This window comes from Triticum aestivum, chromosome 7B (assembly GCF_018294505.1).
Source record: "Triticum aestivum cultivar Chinese Spring chromosome 7B, IWGSC CS RefSeq v2.1, whole genome shotgun sequence".
NCBI lineage: Eukaryota > Viridiplantae > Streptophyta > Magnoliopsida > Poales > Poaceae > Triticum > Triticum aestivum.
The window spans coordinates 209,731,342-209,748,210 of NC_057813.1; the positions used below are offsets into that span (position 1 = coordinate 209,731,342).

The 16,869-nt window shown below is 41.6% G+C and overlaps 1 protein-coding gene and 1 long non-coding RNA gene across 3 annotated transcripts; both read right to left on the reverse strand.

Moving 5' to 3' along the window:
• Nucleotides 1-534: 534 nt before the first annotated feature.
• LOC123162733 (uncharacterized) lies at nt 535-2,147 on the reverse strand. The gene is made up of 3 exons (XR_006481450.1): nt 2,072-2,147; nt 1,631-1,710; nt 535-1,078 (listed from the first exon to the last, which is right to left on the reverse strand). It is a non-coding gene; the product is annotated as an uncharacterized lncRNA (long non-coding RNA).
• Nucleotides 2,148-2,315: 168 nt separating this feature from the next.
• Nucleotides 2,316-4,833, reverse strand: LOC123162732 (uncharacterized). Of its 2 annotated transcripts, XR_006481449.1 has the most exons (4): nt 4,123-4,833; nt 3,534-3,713; nt 3,221-3,358; nt 2,316-3,104 (listed from the first exon to the last, which is right to left on the reverse strand). XR_006481449.1 is itself a non-coding variant. In XM_044580498.1 (3 exons), exons 1-3 carry the CDS (start codon nt 4,333-4,335, stop codon nt 2,967-2,969), a joined length of 489 nt encoding a protein of 162 aa, XP_044436433.1. In that variant the 5' UTR covers nt 4,336-4,825; the 3' UTR covers nt 2,404-2,966. The 2 variants fall into 2 exon arrangements, 1 of the variants encoding a protein (XP_044436433.1); XM_044580498.1 differs by lacking the exon at nt 3,534-3,713 and having other exon boundaries at nt 2,404-3,104; nt 4,123-4,825.
• Between the last annotated feature and the right edge of the window lie 12,036 nt (nt 4,834-16,869).

A 16,869-nucleotide genomic window follows, 5' to 3' on the forward strand; every position in this document is an offset into this window, starting at 1 on the left:
ATTTACTTGAAGCACTTGAAAAAAGAGAACTCAGACATACTTTTACGCAATGCTCATTTAATCTCTGAAGGACTACGTAATGCTCATTTAACCTGTGAAGGACAAAAATATTCCATCGTCTCTGAATGATGAACTAAACTAAATAAGAAATATATACGGTAAATTCATTCGAAGTAGAAAAGGAATACATGGTGTTATATTAGTAAAAGAAATTACATCATTAGAAGAGAAAAGGGAAGAAAATCAAACATGAGATTGAGATTAATACATCGAGGAGGAGGTCGTAGACATCACTGTGATCATTTTGCGGCTTGAGGAGCAAAGGATCCATGGTTTTTATATGCCTTCAACTCCTTGCGAAGACCCTGCAGCCATCACAATCATTCATGACACAAAGAGGGGAAACAGACACCTCAACAAGATTCTTGAGGAAGTGCCCAAGGAAAGAAAAAAGAACGTTAGGTCTGAACTATCAGAACATGCTCATAAATATGAACTGTCAAGGGCAAGATGAAATGCGAGAACAAGCACTGATGAGTAATGATATACTAAAAATTTCCTTTCTTTGTTGTTTTCGAATATACATCGAGGCACTCAGGTTGTACTCATATCTACAACCCATTGAACAAATGGAGATTGCTATATGGTGGACTACCTACAGATTACTAACTTTACAAAATCCCTCGCATCCTCTCAATTTCTAATCCTATGGAATTCATTGTCATTAGGCACCTTTTGACCATTATATCCAGAATCGAACGGTTTGGGGTATGCCAGAGGGTTTCAGAATCTCCTGAGAAGCGCCAAATGCTTTATTTCACTCCAGTTTTCATCATGACCATCAAATCCTCATCATGCAGTCAACAATGCCATGCCTTTGGTGCCTTTGTTGCACAAAGGCAGAGGATATGCATCCCTCAGTTATGTATGCTAACGCCTAGATCATATTCCATCTTGTTGGCATATGCAATCAGGCATTGGGAAGGTGTATATAGAATCATTAGGTTTCCTTAATGTGATGCCCCTTATGTCACTATGGTGCAGTATTTCCAGCATGTGGTTCTTGAATCAACTCCATCTGCAGTTCAAAGAAACAATTCGAGTTTCATATACCACTATGTCCATTTACACGTTAAGCAAAGATGGGCAAATATTCGCGGGTTTATAACTAACAGAAGTGAACTTTAGAAGTCAAACAAACTGCTCCGATGAAGGCAAGTTAGGATTAGACAGTAGGCATTAGTTTGCCTTGAAATTGTAGGTAATCACTTGCATTGCAACAAATGGAATAGTTTTTTGTTAAATTCATGAACTGCCTTGTAACATGATAGAACATCTGTCAGCAACATCTCTTTCTGATGTGCTCAAATCATGATAATACTGGGCATATTATTTTTAGATGAAGATGCTAGTACTCGTTTTCATGGTTCAGATTTCGGCTTGCTGACTGCTTTCACTACAAGACTATGAATATATTTTTCTTTAAAGGACTCCACGGCATCAACACGTAGTTTCCATGGCAAGCTTACTCTGCTCAAATTATGTTTGTTACATAGAAGAAACATGCATAGAAAAAAAAGTCTACAACGGATAACTAAAACATTGGTTGTTATTAACTGTGATCACCAACCTCACAATGATGCTATGAATTCTCATCCGACGGAAACTGGCTTTGGACTTCTTCCAGCCTGCCACTTCATCCTGTACTACCTATTCAAAATAGCAAGAGTGTATAGTAAGGAACTGGACAAGAACCATCCCTTGGAAGCTCCTGTTCTACCCCAGCAAGAAGCCAAGAACAGACACATCCTCTGCGACCGTATGTAGGTACGAAAGCACTGGCAAAGCACACCAAGGCACCACGGCTTGCAAAGCAGGTATAACGGTCGAAATAAGAGCACACATCCCGCTCACACGCAACCACCAAATATAAGCATAAAACGGAAGTCACACGGGACTGAAAAATAAGACGACCCCCGGATAGATCCGCAACAGAGAGACAGTCAGTCAATCAACAACCATGACAACATGCACAAAAAGATAAATATATTTGGAGCCACAGATAACGCACATGCATTGGAAAAGGAGAGCAAATCTTGAGCAGCAGCAGCTGGTTGCAGATGCAAAAATAGAACAGTTCTTCCAGCGTACAAAATGAACACGGACAGAACCATAAGAATATAGTAGGCATAATAATGTAGGCATAGAGCGCATCTATTCCATCAACCGCCCAAAATACATATGGAAGTCCATTTAGTAAATGCAGAGCAACGTGATATTAAGATACTACATTCCCAATTCCTCTGCCTCGTGAACTGGGACTGCACACTTATAACAGCAATATGTGACATACAGGTTGATAAAGCTTATTATACTGTCTAGGTTGTACAGTTTGATTCCACACCCGCGACTAAGATCAACTTCTTTATTAAAATGTTGCTTTCTCGGGTGGATCATCTAGAGCCTAAAGAGGAAACTATGCTGAAGGTCCCTGGTTATAGCAGTCATGTGCAGTTTGTTGTGTTGAAATCCTTTGCCTATCCTCTTGAGGAAGGGTTTGACAAGATTATTGTCGCAACAACAAGAACTGAAACAATGGTTGGCGATACAGACATAGCCGTTCATCCCGAGGATAAAAGGTATAAGCATCTCCATGGAAAGCATGGCATTCACCCGTTCAATGGCCGAAAACTCAAAATAATCCACGACGCTGTTAGTGGAACCCACTTTTGGTACTGGAGCTTCATTTAGGTATTGTTGCATAAAGTTTATGATATGGTCTTTAAAGAATGGTTGTTGGGTTATTCCGCTTGATTAGTATAAATTTAGGTGATGACATTCAATGAAATATCATAAACTATGTACTGTAATATTCACATTTATATTTTGCTAATGCTCACCACAATAGACAAACTGGAACTTGCTAGTCTGAGTGATATTGATTCTTGTATAAACATCTCTACCTTTTACATGGTTGTCCACCTGTTCTGATTAAAACTCAACATGATTGTTTTTCTCCTCATCAGACTGAAGCTTGTCCATGCATGTGCGTATAGAGATGAGGATAACCATACACCCAGATGAAGGGCCAAGCTGAACATAACCTGCAAATAAGAAACAATAGACAACTACAGAATCTGTTAAGAGCCCAATATAGTTAATAAAAAATTAAAAGATCAGCAAGTACCAATGCGACTCTAATTATTGTCAGGCAGGTTACCTTCAACGGAAACGAATCGGGCCTTTGGTCGCTGGCCTCATGGGGCACAACTTTTGCGATTCCTCTTCTTAAATTCCATCTACAACCAGTAGCCATTGCCAGCAGGATCCATGACTCGTCTCTGCCTTTTTTGGCCTTCTGCGTGTCGAGGGCAGAGAAGACAACAAGCAAGCGATATTAAACTTCTCTATCCATGAAGCATGTCAACATACCCATCATAATGGCTAGGGATAATGAATAGAAAACTCCAGAAACTAAAACAAATAGTAGAATTTCATATGGAATATCATAGGCATCAAACTGCAATATTCACCTTAAATCAAAAATGGGTAGCTGAATTGAAGTAAGAAACAAGAAGTGGAAACAGTGCCCAGCGTAGGTGAACTGAAGAAGGACCTCATCTACAATCCGATAATAAATTCCTAACATGACGGCATGAAAAACCCCGCCACAAGAACTCACGTCTGCTGGGGGAGTGATAAAGGAAATATATCTGCAAAAAAAGACTAAGTGGGCAGCACCGAATCCTGTTTCCATGCAGCTCTAAAAACACAAGAACTCATGTCTGCTGGTAGTGTTATAAAGGAAATATGTGAATATGTACATGTAAGGTTGCCTCATTTCTGAAAACACAAATCCACCCTAACTGAAAGCACATGAATAAAATGCAGATTCTCTCTTCTTTAAAGATGTTACATGACTCGCCATCTTCCTTTAGGAAAGGAAAATAGTACAGAATCAATAGTGCAATCAAGTTCTGTAGGTAAACAAAGAAAGAATTTTGGTCACCACAAATCTCATTTAGCCTCGTTGTGATCTCTTATCTTCCTCATGTTTACATCAATCACAAACAATAGCATCAAAATGAGATAACAAAGCTTAACAGGAGCGAGAAAAATCACCTTGATCTTCTTCAAATCTCTAGCTAAATTCTTCTTATTCTTCCCTTCGTCCTCAGATCTGCACACGTCTATGTATAGATAACTAATCAGTTTTGCTAAAGCAACGCGCAAAGCAGATCGATACCATACCTTGAGATCGCAGGAGCAGCAAAGCAGGTTGGAGGCAGCGCACACGCGATCCCGCTCCAGGACCGCCCATGGCCACGGCCGCATTCCAAATCTCCAGTCACCAGCGGCACGACCACAAATTTTTCTCACCCATCCGCCTCGCACGCTGCGGTCAGCCGCGAGCTCGCCTTCTCTCCCGTGCTCTACCCTCCCCCGATCCCCTTCTTCCCTCCCGTCGCTCTCTCAGTTTTCGATCTGGAGCGGGAGGGACCGATAGATACATCCAGCGGCATCGGCTGCAGCGGTGGCGGCAACCCCGGCATGGGCCTGACGCGACCATGCAGCAGTCAGACAGGGGAGGAAGAGAGGTTGCGAGGTGGATCTGGTGACGGTGATGCCGGGGCTTGAGGCTTCCGCCGATAGCAAGGAGGAGGAGGCAGGCGAGGAAGGCGGAGCTCGGGCGGAGGTGGGAAGGAGGCAGCTGCGAGCAAGGAGAGGGTGCGGCGGGAGGGAAGAAGGAGCGAGGTCGTGCGGCGGCTGTGGGGATCGGGGGGCATTGGGCAAGGGGGCTAGGGTTCGTCTGGCGGCTAGAATGGGAGTGGCAGTGGGACGAGGCGAGGCTAGGATTGGATGCGGAACGCGCGGAGCAGATTGGCCAAAACTTTTTACACGGGGGACGATGAACCCAGCCAACAAGCACACGACGCGAGCCCACCCGTCATTGGCCAGCAAAAATGACTGTGAGGTGAAAATTGGTTTTTACTACTGTGAAGATCCAACGGCCCAAACGCGTCAGAGGGCAGATCCGACGGCCGACGAAGCTTGCAACCGGGGGAGCATTCTGGAGGAGGGTTGGCTAGCTTCTTTTTTGTTTTAAATTGGTGTTAAACCTACTGTATTCCAACTTCTATATGGTTCATACCCCCCGATACTAGCCATAGATTCATCAGAATAAGCATACAACACACGAAAACAGAATCTGTCAAAAACAGAACTGTCTGTAGCAATCTGTCACTTTCGAATACTTATGGAACTCTTAAAATCCTACAAAAATAGTAAGTCCTAGGAAATTTGTCTATTGATCTACGTCAAAAAGAATCAGATAAAAAGCACGTTTTTGTGATTTATTAAAATTATTTTCGTGCATGCAGAAGTTTCTGTTTTTCAGCAGAATCAAATTAACTATCACCGTAGGTTATCCTATAGGTTCTACTTGGCACAAACACTAATTAAAACATAAAACCACATCTAAACAGAGGCTAGATGAATTATTTATTACTAAACTTAAGCAAAAATCAAGGAACAAAAATAAAATTGGGTTGCCTCCCAACGAGCGCTATCGTTTAACACCCCTAGCTAGGCATAAAAGCGAGAATAGATCTAAGTATTGCCATCTTTGGTATTGATATTTTTAATGGATTTATGCTACGATCCGGGAGTTTCCTTACATTTCCCTTCATGCTCGGAGATCTTTAGATCTAGAGCATCCAACCGCTTATTGCAAAGAGTAATCAAAGTATTCATGCGATTGAGATTCCCGCCAACATTTTTAAGAGGTTCAATAAATTTTTGCAATTCACATAATTTCTCTAGGATTTGGGTTCCTTCTTGATAAAGGGATGATCCCTTTTGTAGGGGAAGTACTCCTATATCCCCTCTATAATTTCATAAGTAAAAGTAGGATCAATTTCAATAAAACTCCCTTTGCAGCAAAATCAAGGAGTTGTCTATGGGATATGGTTTGCCCAACATAAAAATTGCGAAGTAAAATCTTGAAATATCCTTCTATATTGCAATTACAATAGGATGCTAACATCCTAAACCAAGCCTCTTTTAAGTTTTCTCCTTGTCTTTGTTTGAAGTGGAGGACTTCAAAACCGGGAGACGAAGGGATGAAGGTCGAGCTAGCCATGACGACGAAATAAACAAACTAACACACAAGCACACAAGAGGCAAGCGAAAAAGAGAGGCGAACAGGAAAGAGAGGGCGAATAAAACGGCAAGGGTGAAGTGGGGGAGAGGAAAACGAGAGGAAAATGGAAAATAATGTAATGTGAGGGCGATGAGTTTGTGATGGGTACTTGGTATGTCTTGACTTGAGAGAAGACCTCCCCGGCAACGACGCCAGACATCCTTATTGCTACCTCTTCAGCACTGCGTTGGTTTTCCCTTGAAGAGGAAAGGGTGATGCAGCAAAGTAGCGTAAGTATTTCCCTCAGTTTTTGAGAACCAAGGTATCAATCCAGTAGGAGGCTCCTCACAAGTCCCTCGTAACTGCACAAACAAACAAGAACCTCGCAACCAACGTGATAAAGGGGTTGTCAATCCCTTCACGGCCACTTGCAAAAGTGAGATATCATAGAGATAATAAGATAAGAAAAATATTTTTGGTATTTTCATGATATAGATTGAAAAGTAAAGATGCAAAATAAAGTAGATCGGAAACTTATATGATAAAAGATAGACCAGGGGGTCATAGGTTTCACTAGTGGCTTCTCTCAAGGTAGCATAAGTATTACGGTGGGTGAACAAATTACTGTCGAGCAATTGATAGAAAAGTGCATAGCTATGAGATTATCTAGGCATGATCATGTATATAGGCATAACGTCCACGACAAGTAGACCGACTCCTGCCTGTATCTACTACTATTACTCCACACATCGACCGTTATCCAACATGCATCTAGAGTATTAAGTTCATAAGAATAGAGTAACGCATTAGGCAAGATGACATGATGTAGAGGGATAAACTCAAGCAATATGATATAAACCCCATCTTTTTATCCTCGATGGCAACAATACAATACGTGCCTTGCTGCCCCTGCTGTCACTAGGAAAGGACACCGCAAGATTGAAGCCAAAGCTAAGCACCTCTCCCATTGCAAGAAAGATCAATCTAGTAGGCCAAACCAAACTGATAATTCAAAGAGACTTGCAAAGATAACCAATCATACATAAAAGAATTCAGAGGAGATTCAAATATTTCTCACAGATAAACTTGATCGTAATCCCACAATTCATCGGATCTCAACAAACACACCGCAAAAAGAGTTACATCGAATAGATCTCCAAGAAGATCGAGGAGAACTTTGTATTGAGATTCAAAGAGAGAGAAGAAGCCATCTAGCTAATAAGTATGGACCCGAAGGTTTGTGGTAAACTACTCACAACTCATCGGAGAGGCTATGGTGTTCATGTACAAGCCCTCCATGATCGATTCCCCCTCCGGCGGAGCGCCGACAAAGGCTCCAAGATGGGATCTCCCGGATACAGAAGGTTGCAGTGGTGGAAATAGGTTTTCGTGGTGCTCCTGGATGTTTTTGGGGTACATAGATATATATAGGCGAAGGAAGTCGGTCAGGGGAGCCACGAGGGGCCCACGAGGGTGGGGGTGCGCCTACCCCCCTAGGGCGCGCCGTGCACCCTCGTGGCCGCCTCGGCTGCTTCTTGGCATCCACTCCAAGTCTCCTGGATTGCGTTTGATCCAAAAATATCGCTCCCGAAGGTTTCATTTCGTTCGATATTCCTTTTCTTCGAAACACTAAAATAGGCAAAAAAACAGCAATTCGGGCTGGGCCTCCAGTTAGTAGGGTTAGTCCCATAAATGATATAAGTGTAAAGTAAAGCCCATAAACATCCAAAACAGGTAATATAATAGCATGGAACAATCAAAAATTATAGATACGCTAGAGACGTATCACGTGCCGAATACCACGTCGAGTGTGATTTTTCCCGCACATCGCGCCTCCCGACTGGCAATAATTCCTTGGAAAGTCGTATTACTTTGCTCAATGCGGCTCCTGTCTATTTCCATTTTGTTGACAGTTTCCTCGTAGATGAGGTTCAGTCCGCTGCCGCCGTCCATGAGCACTTTGGTGAGCCGAAAGTCGTCCACAATTGGACTGAGGACCAATGCGGCAGGTGCCCGGACTGCTCTGAATTTTGCTTTGTCACTGGCGTTGAAAGTTATGGCCGTGTCATTCCAGGGGTTTATTGCTGCAACTTGGCAGACTTCGGCGAGGCCGCGGAGTGCCCTTTTGCGCCTATTGTTTGTGGTGAAAGTCTCGAAGACTGTCATCACTATAGGGTTGTTGTCTTCCGTGGGATGTTGCTCTGCAGTATTTTTGGTGAGGAGATCCTCGCCGCTCTTGGCCACCTGCCGGAGTATCCAACATGCTCTAAGGCTGTGGGTTGGTACGTTATCCGGTGTTATCTGTATCTTGCATGGACTATCAAGCCATCCCTCCAGAATGGTTCCGCGCCCCGTAGTGGGCTTCGATTTTTTTGTTATTGGATCGGGCGACCGACGAGGGTGCATCCTTTTTGTCCGGACGAGGGGTTTAATGGAAACCGGTTGCTCCCAAGAGGCTGACTGAGTTTGCCAGGTGCTTTCCATTGCGCAGTACTTCTGTACTATGGTTGCCAAGTTAGTGAACTGTGATACGTGACGGTGATTGATTGCATTGAGGATTCACTCGTCCGTGCAGTTTTGCAGAATAATGAGATTGCATCTTCATCGCGGCAGTCCTTGATCCTGTCCTTGACAAGGAGGAATCTGGCCCAAAAGTGATGGACCGTTTCCTAGTACTGCTGTCTGATGTAGGTAAGCTTGCTTATATCTGGGTGGGTGGGTGGATTTAAGTCTGAACCCTGACCCAATCTGGGATCCGGAGCTTGAGAAAATTCCAAGTATGGTGCGATGGATGCCATGGAGCCCCTTTCCCAGGAGATCGTAGGGCGCGAGCTAGACATGGAGGAGGCGGCGGAGATCGACAAGCACCAGCCGTAGTAGTACTCTTTATTTTGTTTAATTAAGAGTGCTGGTATTTAATTTGTTAGAGTAATGTTTAGGTCAACTAGCTTTGTTTAATTGCTGAACTTGCTCGATTAAGAAGTGTGGGTGTGCTGTAGTCTATTATGTGTACCAAAATTATGCAATGACGTGGATGACCACTGTAACCAGGGAAAATCAAACCAAAATTTGTACGTTCAAACTCATCACACATGGGTTAAGCTATATGAATCGTTTGTGATGTTCACATATCATACACAGTGCTAAATAAGGGACCGTGTCTGATGACGCTTTGCGCGCTAGTTTTTTCGCTGCACCGATCCAAAATTTTCGGCTTTCGCGGAAATATCTACCTCCCCGCCCCCTTCCCCTTACCAAAAGCCACATTTCCAGTGTTTCCTCCTTCCTTTCCAAGTTGAAACCTTCACTCCTTGCTTGCAGTGCCACCCCCTTGCTGCAACCCTCCTTCACGCTGCTCGGCCTCGTCGATCTAGGCAGGTAATCTACACCCGACCCCCATCCTCCTCCTCCTTCCACATCCCACATGCGCCGACCGCTGGCGCGACACCTTCCACCCAAATCACCGACCCCTCCCCCAAATAAGCACTGCCCTAAGCCATGGTGCACGCAGTATAGCCAGGAGCTCAAGGAGCATTTGGCAGCGGTGAAGAAAACCGCGGCCGCACGCGCGGATGAGGTTGTGATGGCTGCCATTCGTGCGGACCCCCAGATCTGGGACGTGCACCTTGCAGTTGAGGCCACCGTGAACGCCTCGCGCACCGACGTCGCGACGCGGTTGGCTGCTTTAAACGATAGTTTGTCGCATTTTCTCGAGGCCACCGTCGGTACCTTCAACAAAGACTACGAGGTGTTTTCTCAGGATGCCCGTGCTTACCTCAACTCGAGAGCCAGCATGTTGGTGCTCGGAGCAGCTCAGACAACTCACCACTACGACGAGGGCACCCACGATGTGGAGGCCTCGCCCTCTTCCATGTCCAAGGAGCCAATCATCATCGATATCTCCGACGATGAGGAGTAGCTTGTCTTATATATTAGCTCACTATAAGGACATATGTTCAGTTTGCTAGCTACACCGGTTAAGCATGCTCGGTTTACCCATTGCAAGTGCTGCTCCTACCTTTCCTTAACAAATTATAGTGAATTGTCCTATATGTCATGCAATGTGGTGCTCACTTATTAACTGTTTGGTTAATTAGTTGTCGTGTTCAGTTAACTGTTTTGTTCAATTCTGCAAATGTGATGTTCAATTCTTCAGGGTGCAATTTTATATTATCTTCCATGTGAGAAATAAATTGAATTTATCTTTACAAAATACATGAGAAACAAATACAATTGCTATATTTCCAAGTTGTCAAGCATGCTTTGTTTGGTCAACTGTCTGATCTTCTAGTATGTTATACATTGTGCAATGTGGTGCTCAGTTAACGTTTGGTTCATTTGTTGTGGTGTTTAGTTAACTGTTTGGTTCAATTATGCAATGCGATGTTCAATTGTTGTGGGTGCATTCTGTTATTGTATACCATGTGAGAAGTAAATTGAATTTGGTTGTACTAAATACATGAGAAACAAATACAATTGCTATATTTCCAAGTTGTTAAGCATGCTTGGTTTGGTTAACTGTCTGATCATCTATTAGGAGTATGTTATATTCTGCAATGTGGTGCTCAGTTAATTTTTGGTTCATTTGTTGTGGCGTTTAGTTAACTGCTTGGTTCAATTATGCAATGCGATGTCCAATTGTCATGGGTAGAATTCTGTATTTTTGTGCATGTGAGGAATAAATCAAATTTTGGCTACACTTAATACATGAGAAACATATACAATTGTTATATTTCCTAGTTCTTAATCATGCTTGGTTCGGATAATTGGGTTTTCCATGTCGCTTGAAGTAATCTCATGAATCTGCAATGTGCTTATTTTTCATCAACATATTTCACTGATAGCATGTGAACCCTCACTTAACCTGATCACTAACTACCTTACATGTGTTGCAGGGAAACGATGGGAAGCACTGAGGTTTATGCTACGTCTTGAGCTTGCGTTGGTTTTCCTTGAAGAGGAAAGGGTGATGCAGCAATAGTGGCGTACGTATTTCCCTCAGTTTTTGAGAACCAAGGTATCAATCCAGTAGGAGGTTCCTCAGAAGTCCCACGCACCTACACAAACAAACAAGAACTCGCAACCAACGCAATAAAGGGGTTGTCAATCCCTTCAAGGCCACTTGTGAAAGTGAGATCTGATAGAGATAATATGACAAGATAAATATATTTTTGGTATTTTATAATATAGTTTGGAAAAGTAAAGATGCAAATAAAAGTAGATTGAAAGCTTGTATGATAAAAGATAGACCCGGGGGCCATAGGTTTCACTAGTGGCTTCTCTCAAGATAGCATAAGTATTACGGTGGGTGAACAAATTACTGTCAAGCAATTGATAGAAAAGCGAATAGTTATGAGATTATCTACACATGATCATGTATATAGGCATCATGTCCGTGACAAGTAGACCGACTCCTGCCTGCATCTACTACTATTACTCCACACATCGACCGCTATCCAGCATGCATCTAGAGTATTAAGTTCATAAGGAACAGAGTAACGCATTAAGAAAGATGACATGATGTAGAGGGATATACTCATGCAATATGATATAAACCCCATCTTTTTATCGTCGATGGCAACAATATAATGCGTGCCTTGCTGCCCCTACTGTCACTGGGAAAGGACACCGCAAGATTAAACCCAAAGCTAAGCACTTCTCCCATTGCAAGAAAGATCAATCTAGTGGGCCAAACCAAACTGATAATTCAAAGAGACTTGCAAAGATAACTTAATCACACATAAAAGAATTCAGAGGAGATTCAAATATTTCTCATAGATAAACTTGATCATAAACCCACAATTCATCAGATCTCGAAAAACACACCGCAAAAACAGTTACGTCGAATAGATCTCCAAGAAGATCAAGGAGAACTTTGTATTGAGATTCAAAGAGAGAGAAGAAGCCATCTAGCTAATAACTATGGACCCGAAGGTCTACGGTAAACTACTCACAACTCATCGGAGAGGCCTTGCAGATGATGTAGAGGCCCTCCGTGATTGATTCCCCCTCCGGCGGAGCGCCAGCAAAGGCTCCAAGATGGGATCTCGCAGATACAGAAGGTTCCGGTGGTGGAAATAGTTTTTCGTGGTCGCTTCTGATGTTTTCGGGGTACATGGGTATATATAGGAGGAAGAAGTAGGTCGGTGGATGCTCGGGGGGCCCACGAGGCAGGGGCGCGCCCTCCACCCTCGTGGGTGCCTTGCTTGTTTCTTGACTTCCACTACAAGTTCTCTGGATCACGTTTGTTCCAAAAAGATCACTATCGAAGGTTTCATTCCGTTTGGACTCCGTTTGATATTCCTTTTGTTCGAAACACTGAAATAGGCAAAAAAAAACAGCAATATGGGCTGGGCCTCTGGTTAGTAGGTTAGTCCCAAAATGATATAACAGTGTAAAGTAAAGCCCATAAACATCCAAAACAAGTAATATAATAGCATGGAACAATCAAAAATTATAGATACATTGGAGACGCATCAAGCATCCCCAAGCTTAATTCCTGCTCGTCCTCGAGTAGGTAAATGATAAAAACAGAATTTTTGATGTGGAATGCTACCTAGCATAATTCTCAATGTAATGTCCTCTATTGTGGCATGATTGTTCAGATCCAAATGATTCAAGATAAAAGCTTATAAAAACATAAAAATAATAATAATTGAAGTATACTAACAAATAATCATGTCTTATCAAAATAGAATAGCCAAAGAAAGCTTATCCCTACAAAATCATATAGTTAGGCCATGCTTCATTTTCATTACACAAAATACTCCCATCATGCACAACCCCGATGATGAGCTGAGCAATTGGTTCATACTTTTTAACACACTTCAGATTTTTTCAACTCTTATGCAATACATGAGCGCAAGCCATGGACATAGCACTATGGTGGTATATGGTGGTGGTTGTGAAGACAAAAAAGGAGAAGATAGTCTCACATCAACTAGGCGTATCAACGGGCTATGGAGATGCCCATCAATAGATATCAATGTGAGTGAGTAGGGATTGCCATGCAACGGATGCACTAGAGCTATAAATGTATGAGAGCTCAACAAAAGAAATTAAGTGGGTGTGCATCCAACTCGCTTGCTCACGAAGACCTAGGGCATTTTGAGGAAGCCCGTCATTGGAATATACAAGCCAAGTTCTATAATGAAAAATTCCCACTAGTATATGAAAGTGACAACAAAGGAGACTCTCTATTATGAAGATCATGGTGCTACTTTGAAGCACAAGTGTGGAAAAGAGATAGTAGCATTGTCCCTTCTCTCTTTTTCTCTCATTTTTTTATTTTTATTTTTTATTTTTTATTTGGTGGGCTCTTTGGCCTCTTTTTTTTAAGTCCGAAGCCTCATCCCGACTTGTGGGGGAATCATAGTATTCATCATCCTTTCCTCACTATGGACAATGCTCTAATAATGAAGATCATCACACTTTTATTGATTTACAACTCAAGAATTACAACTCAATACTTAGAACAAAATATGACTCTATATGAATGCCTCCGGCGGTGTACGGGATATGCAATGAATCAAGAGTGACATGTATGAAAAATTATGAAGGTGTCCTTGCCACAAATACGATGTCAACTACATGATCATGCAAAGAGCAATATGGCAATGATGGAGCGTGTCATAATAAACGGAACGGTGGAAAGTTGCATGGCAATATATCTTGGAATGGCTATGGAAATGCCATAATAGGTAGGTATGGTGGCTATTTTCAGGAAGGTAAATAATGGGTGCACGATACTGGCAAAAGTTGTGCGGCATAATAGAGGCTAGCAAAGTCGAAGGGTGAGTGTGCGTATATCCGTGGACTCACATTAGTCATAAAGAACTCATATACTTATTGCAAAAGTCTACTTAGCCCTCGAAGCAAAGTACTACTACCATGCCCCTAGAGGGATAGATTGGTAGGAAAAGACCATCGCTCGTCCCCGACTGCCACTCATAAGGAAGACAATCAAAAAGCACCTCATGCAACAAATTTGTCACACAACTTTTACCATACGTGCATGCCACGGGACTTGCCAACTTCAACACAAGTATTTCTCAATTTCATAATTACCCAACTAGCATGACTCTAGCATTACCACCTTTATATCTCAAAACAATTATCAAGCATCAAATTGATCCTAGCGTTCAATGCACTTTCTATGATAGTTTTTATTATACCCAACTTGGATGCTCATCATTCTAGGACCAAATTTATAACCATAGAAAATACCATGTTGTTCTAAAAGACTCTCAAAATAATATAACTGAAGCATGAGAGATCAACAATTTCTACAAAATTAAGCCACCGCCGTGCTCTAAAACATAGAAGTGAAGCACTAGAGCAAAAACTATCTAGCTCAAAAGATATAAGTGAAGCACATAGAGTATTCTAATAAATTCCAATCATGTGGGTTTCTCCCAAAAGGTGTGTACAGCAAGGATGATTGTGGTAAACTAAAAAGCAAAGACTAATATCATACAAGACGCTCCAAACAAAACACATATCATGTGGCGAATAAAAATATAGCTCCAAGTAAAGTTACCGATAGACGAAGATGAAAGAGAGGATGCCTTCCGGGGCATCCCCAAGATTAGGCTTTTGGTTATCCTTGAATATCTTGGCGTGCCATGGGCATCCCCAAGCTTAGGCTCTTGCCACTCCTTATTCCATAATCCATCAAATCTTTACCCAAAACTTGAAAACTTCACAACACAAAACTCAACAGGAAATCTCTTAAGCGATGTTAGTGCAAGAGAGAAAAACCACCACATAAGGTACTGTAATGAACTCATTCTTTATTTATATTGGTGTTAAACCTACTGTATTCCAACTTCTCTATGGTTCATACCCTTACATACTAGCCATAGATGCATCAAAATAAGGAAACAACACACGAAAAACAGAATCTGTCAGAAACAGAACAGTCTGTAGCAATCTGTAACTCTCGAATACTTATGGAACTCTAAAACTCCTACCAAAGTAGGAAGTCCTGGGAAATTTCTCTATTGATATACAGAAAAAAGAAACAATGCAAAAGCACGTTCCTTTGAATTACTAAAATTAGTTTCGTGCGCACAAAGTTTCTGTTTTTCAGCAGAATCAAATTAACTATCACCATAGGATGTCCTATAGGTTCTACCTGGCACAAATCTTTACCTAATAATAAAGCGTGGTGGGTTTCCGTCGTCCGTCACCCCTATTTGCAAAAAAGTCCCTAAAGTTTGTTGAAATCAACCCGCAGTCCATCTATAAGTCATAACGAACCGTTTTTTAACTTTTTTAGAAAACCCCCAGAGATTTTAGGTAATCAACCCGCCGTCCATAGTTAAGTCATACGAATTGTTTTTTTGTATTTTAACAGAAAACCCCCTAACCTTTCGGTTAATCAATCCGCACTTTATCTAAAACAAAATTATCCATATCTTTTAAACCGCAACTCTGATTTTAACATATTATATATGAAATTTGATTAGAAAAATGTGTAGAATCTAAATATGTTGTTACTTTTAGTTGTTAAATCTTAACCTAATAATAAAGCACGGTGGGTCTCTGTCGTCCGTCACCATTATTTGCAAAAAAGTCCCTGTAGTTTGTTGAAATCAAGCCGCAGTCCATCTTTAAGTCATACCGAACCGTTTTTTAGTTCTCTCAGAAACACCCCTGAGATTTTAGGTAATCAACCCGCCGTACATATTTAAGTCATATGAATCTTTTTTTGTGTTTTAACAGAAAACCCCTTGACATTTCGGTTAATCAATCCGCAGTTTATCTAAAACAAAATTATCCATATCTTTTAAATCGTAACTCCGATTTTAACATATTATATATGAAACTTGATTAGAAAAATGTGTAGAATCCAAATATGTTTTTACTTTTAGCTATTAAATATTTCTAAACTATTAATTTGGATGCAAACATAATCTATAGTCCACAGTCAGGGGTTTTTTTCCGCACTGGCGGCGATCCAAATTGCAAATAAACACACATTAAAACCAGATTGAGAGGGAAAAAATATTGATAACCACGCATGCACAACTCTGAAAAACATGACGGGAAAAAACAACATTTTTCTCATCTTATTCTCAATGATTGTGTGTGCGCGAGCGTGCGTGTGTGTGTGTGTGTGTGTGTGTTTGTGTGTATGTGTGTGAGAGAGACGCCTTAGGATTGACGACATTCAAATGCATTTTGGTTGTGTGAGCATTGTGACCACCGCCGGGAACACAAATGTGATGCAATTTTAAAATAAAGAACGTCTACATATCAAGGTTATTGGGTTAAGAGCTTGTGTTTTTTCTGTCCCGTTGCAACGCACGGGCTCTTTTGCTAGTACTAATTAAAACATGAAAACACATCTAAACAGAAGGTATATGATAAATTTATTACTAAACAGAAGCAAAAGCAAAAACAAATATAAAATTGGGTTGCCTCCCAACTAGCGCTATCGTTTAACGCGCCTAGCTAGGCATAAAAACGAGAATAGATCTAAGTAGTGCCATCTTTGGCACTCAATTCATAAGTAGCTCGCATGATAGATTCATCAGGTAATTTAAATTTCTTTCTTGGAAAGATTTCCATGCCTTTCCTTAATGGAAATTGGAATCTAATATTCCCTTCCTTCATATCAATAATCACACCAATCATTCTAAAGAAAGGTCTACGAAGAATAATAGGACATGAAAGATTGCAACCTAAAACCGAGCGAACAGTAGGTCAGGCCCGAACCGTTT

What these genes read in the sequence shown, in the direction of transcription:
- LOC123162732 (XM_044580498.1), bottom strand. Translation starts at nt 4,335, where the DNA reads ATGCGGCCGTGGCCATGGGCGGTCCTGGAGCGGGATCGCGTGTGCGCT. An exon ending in GAGATTTGAAGAAGATCAAG is followed by an intron (nt 3,359 to 4,122) that starts GTGATTTTTCTC and finishes CTCGACACGCAG; the next exon opens with AAGGCCAAAAAAGGCAGAGA. An exon ending in CCGATTCGTTTCCGTTGAAG is followed by an intron (nt 3,105 to 3,220) that starts GTAACCTGCCTG and finishes TCTTATTTGCAG; the next exon opens with GTTATGTTCAGCTTGGCCCT.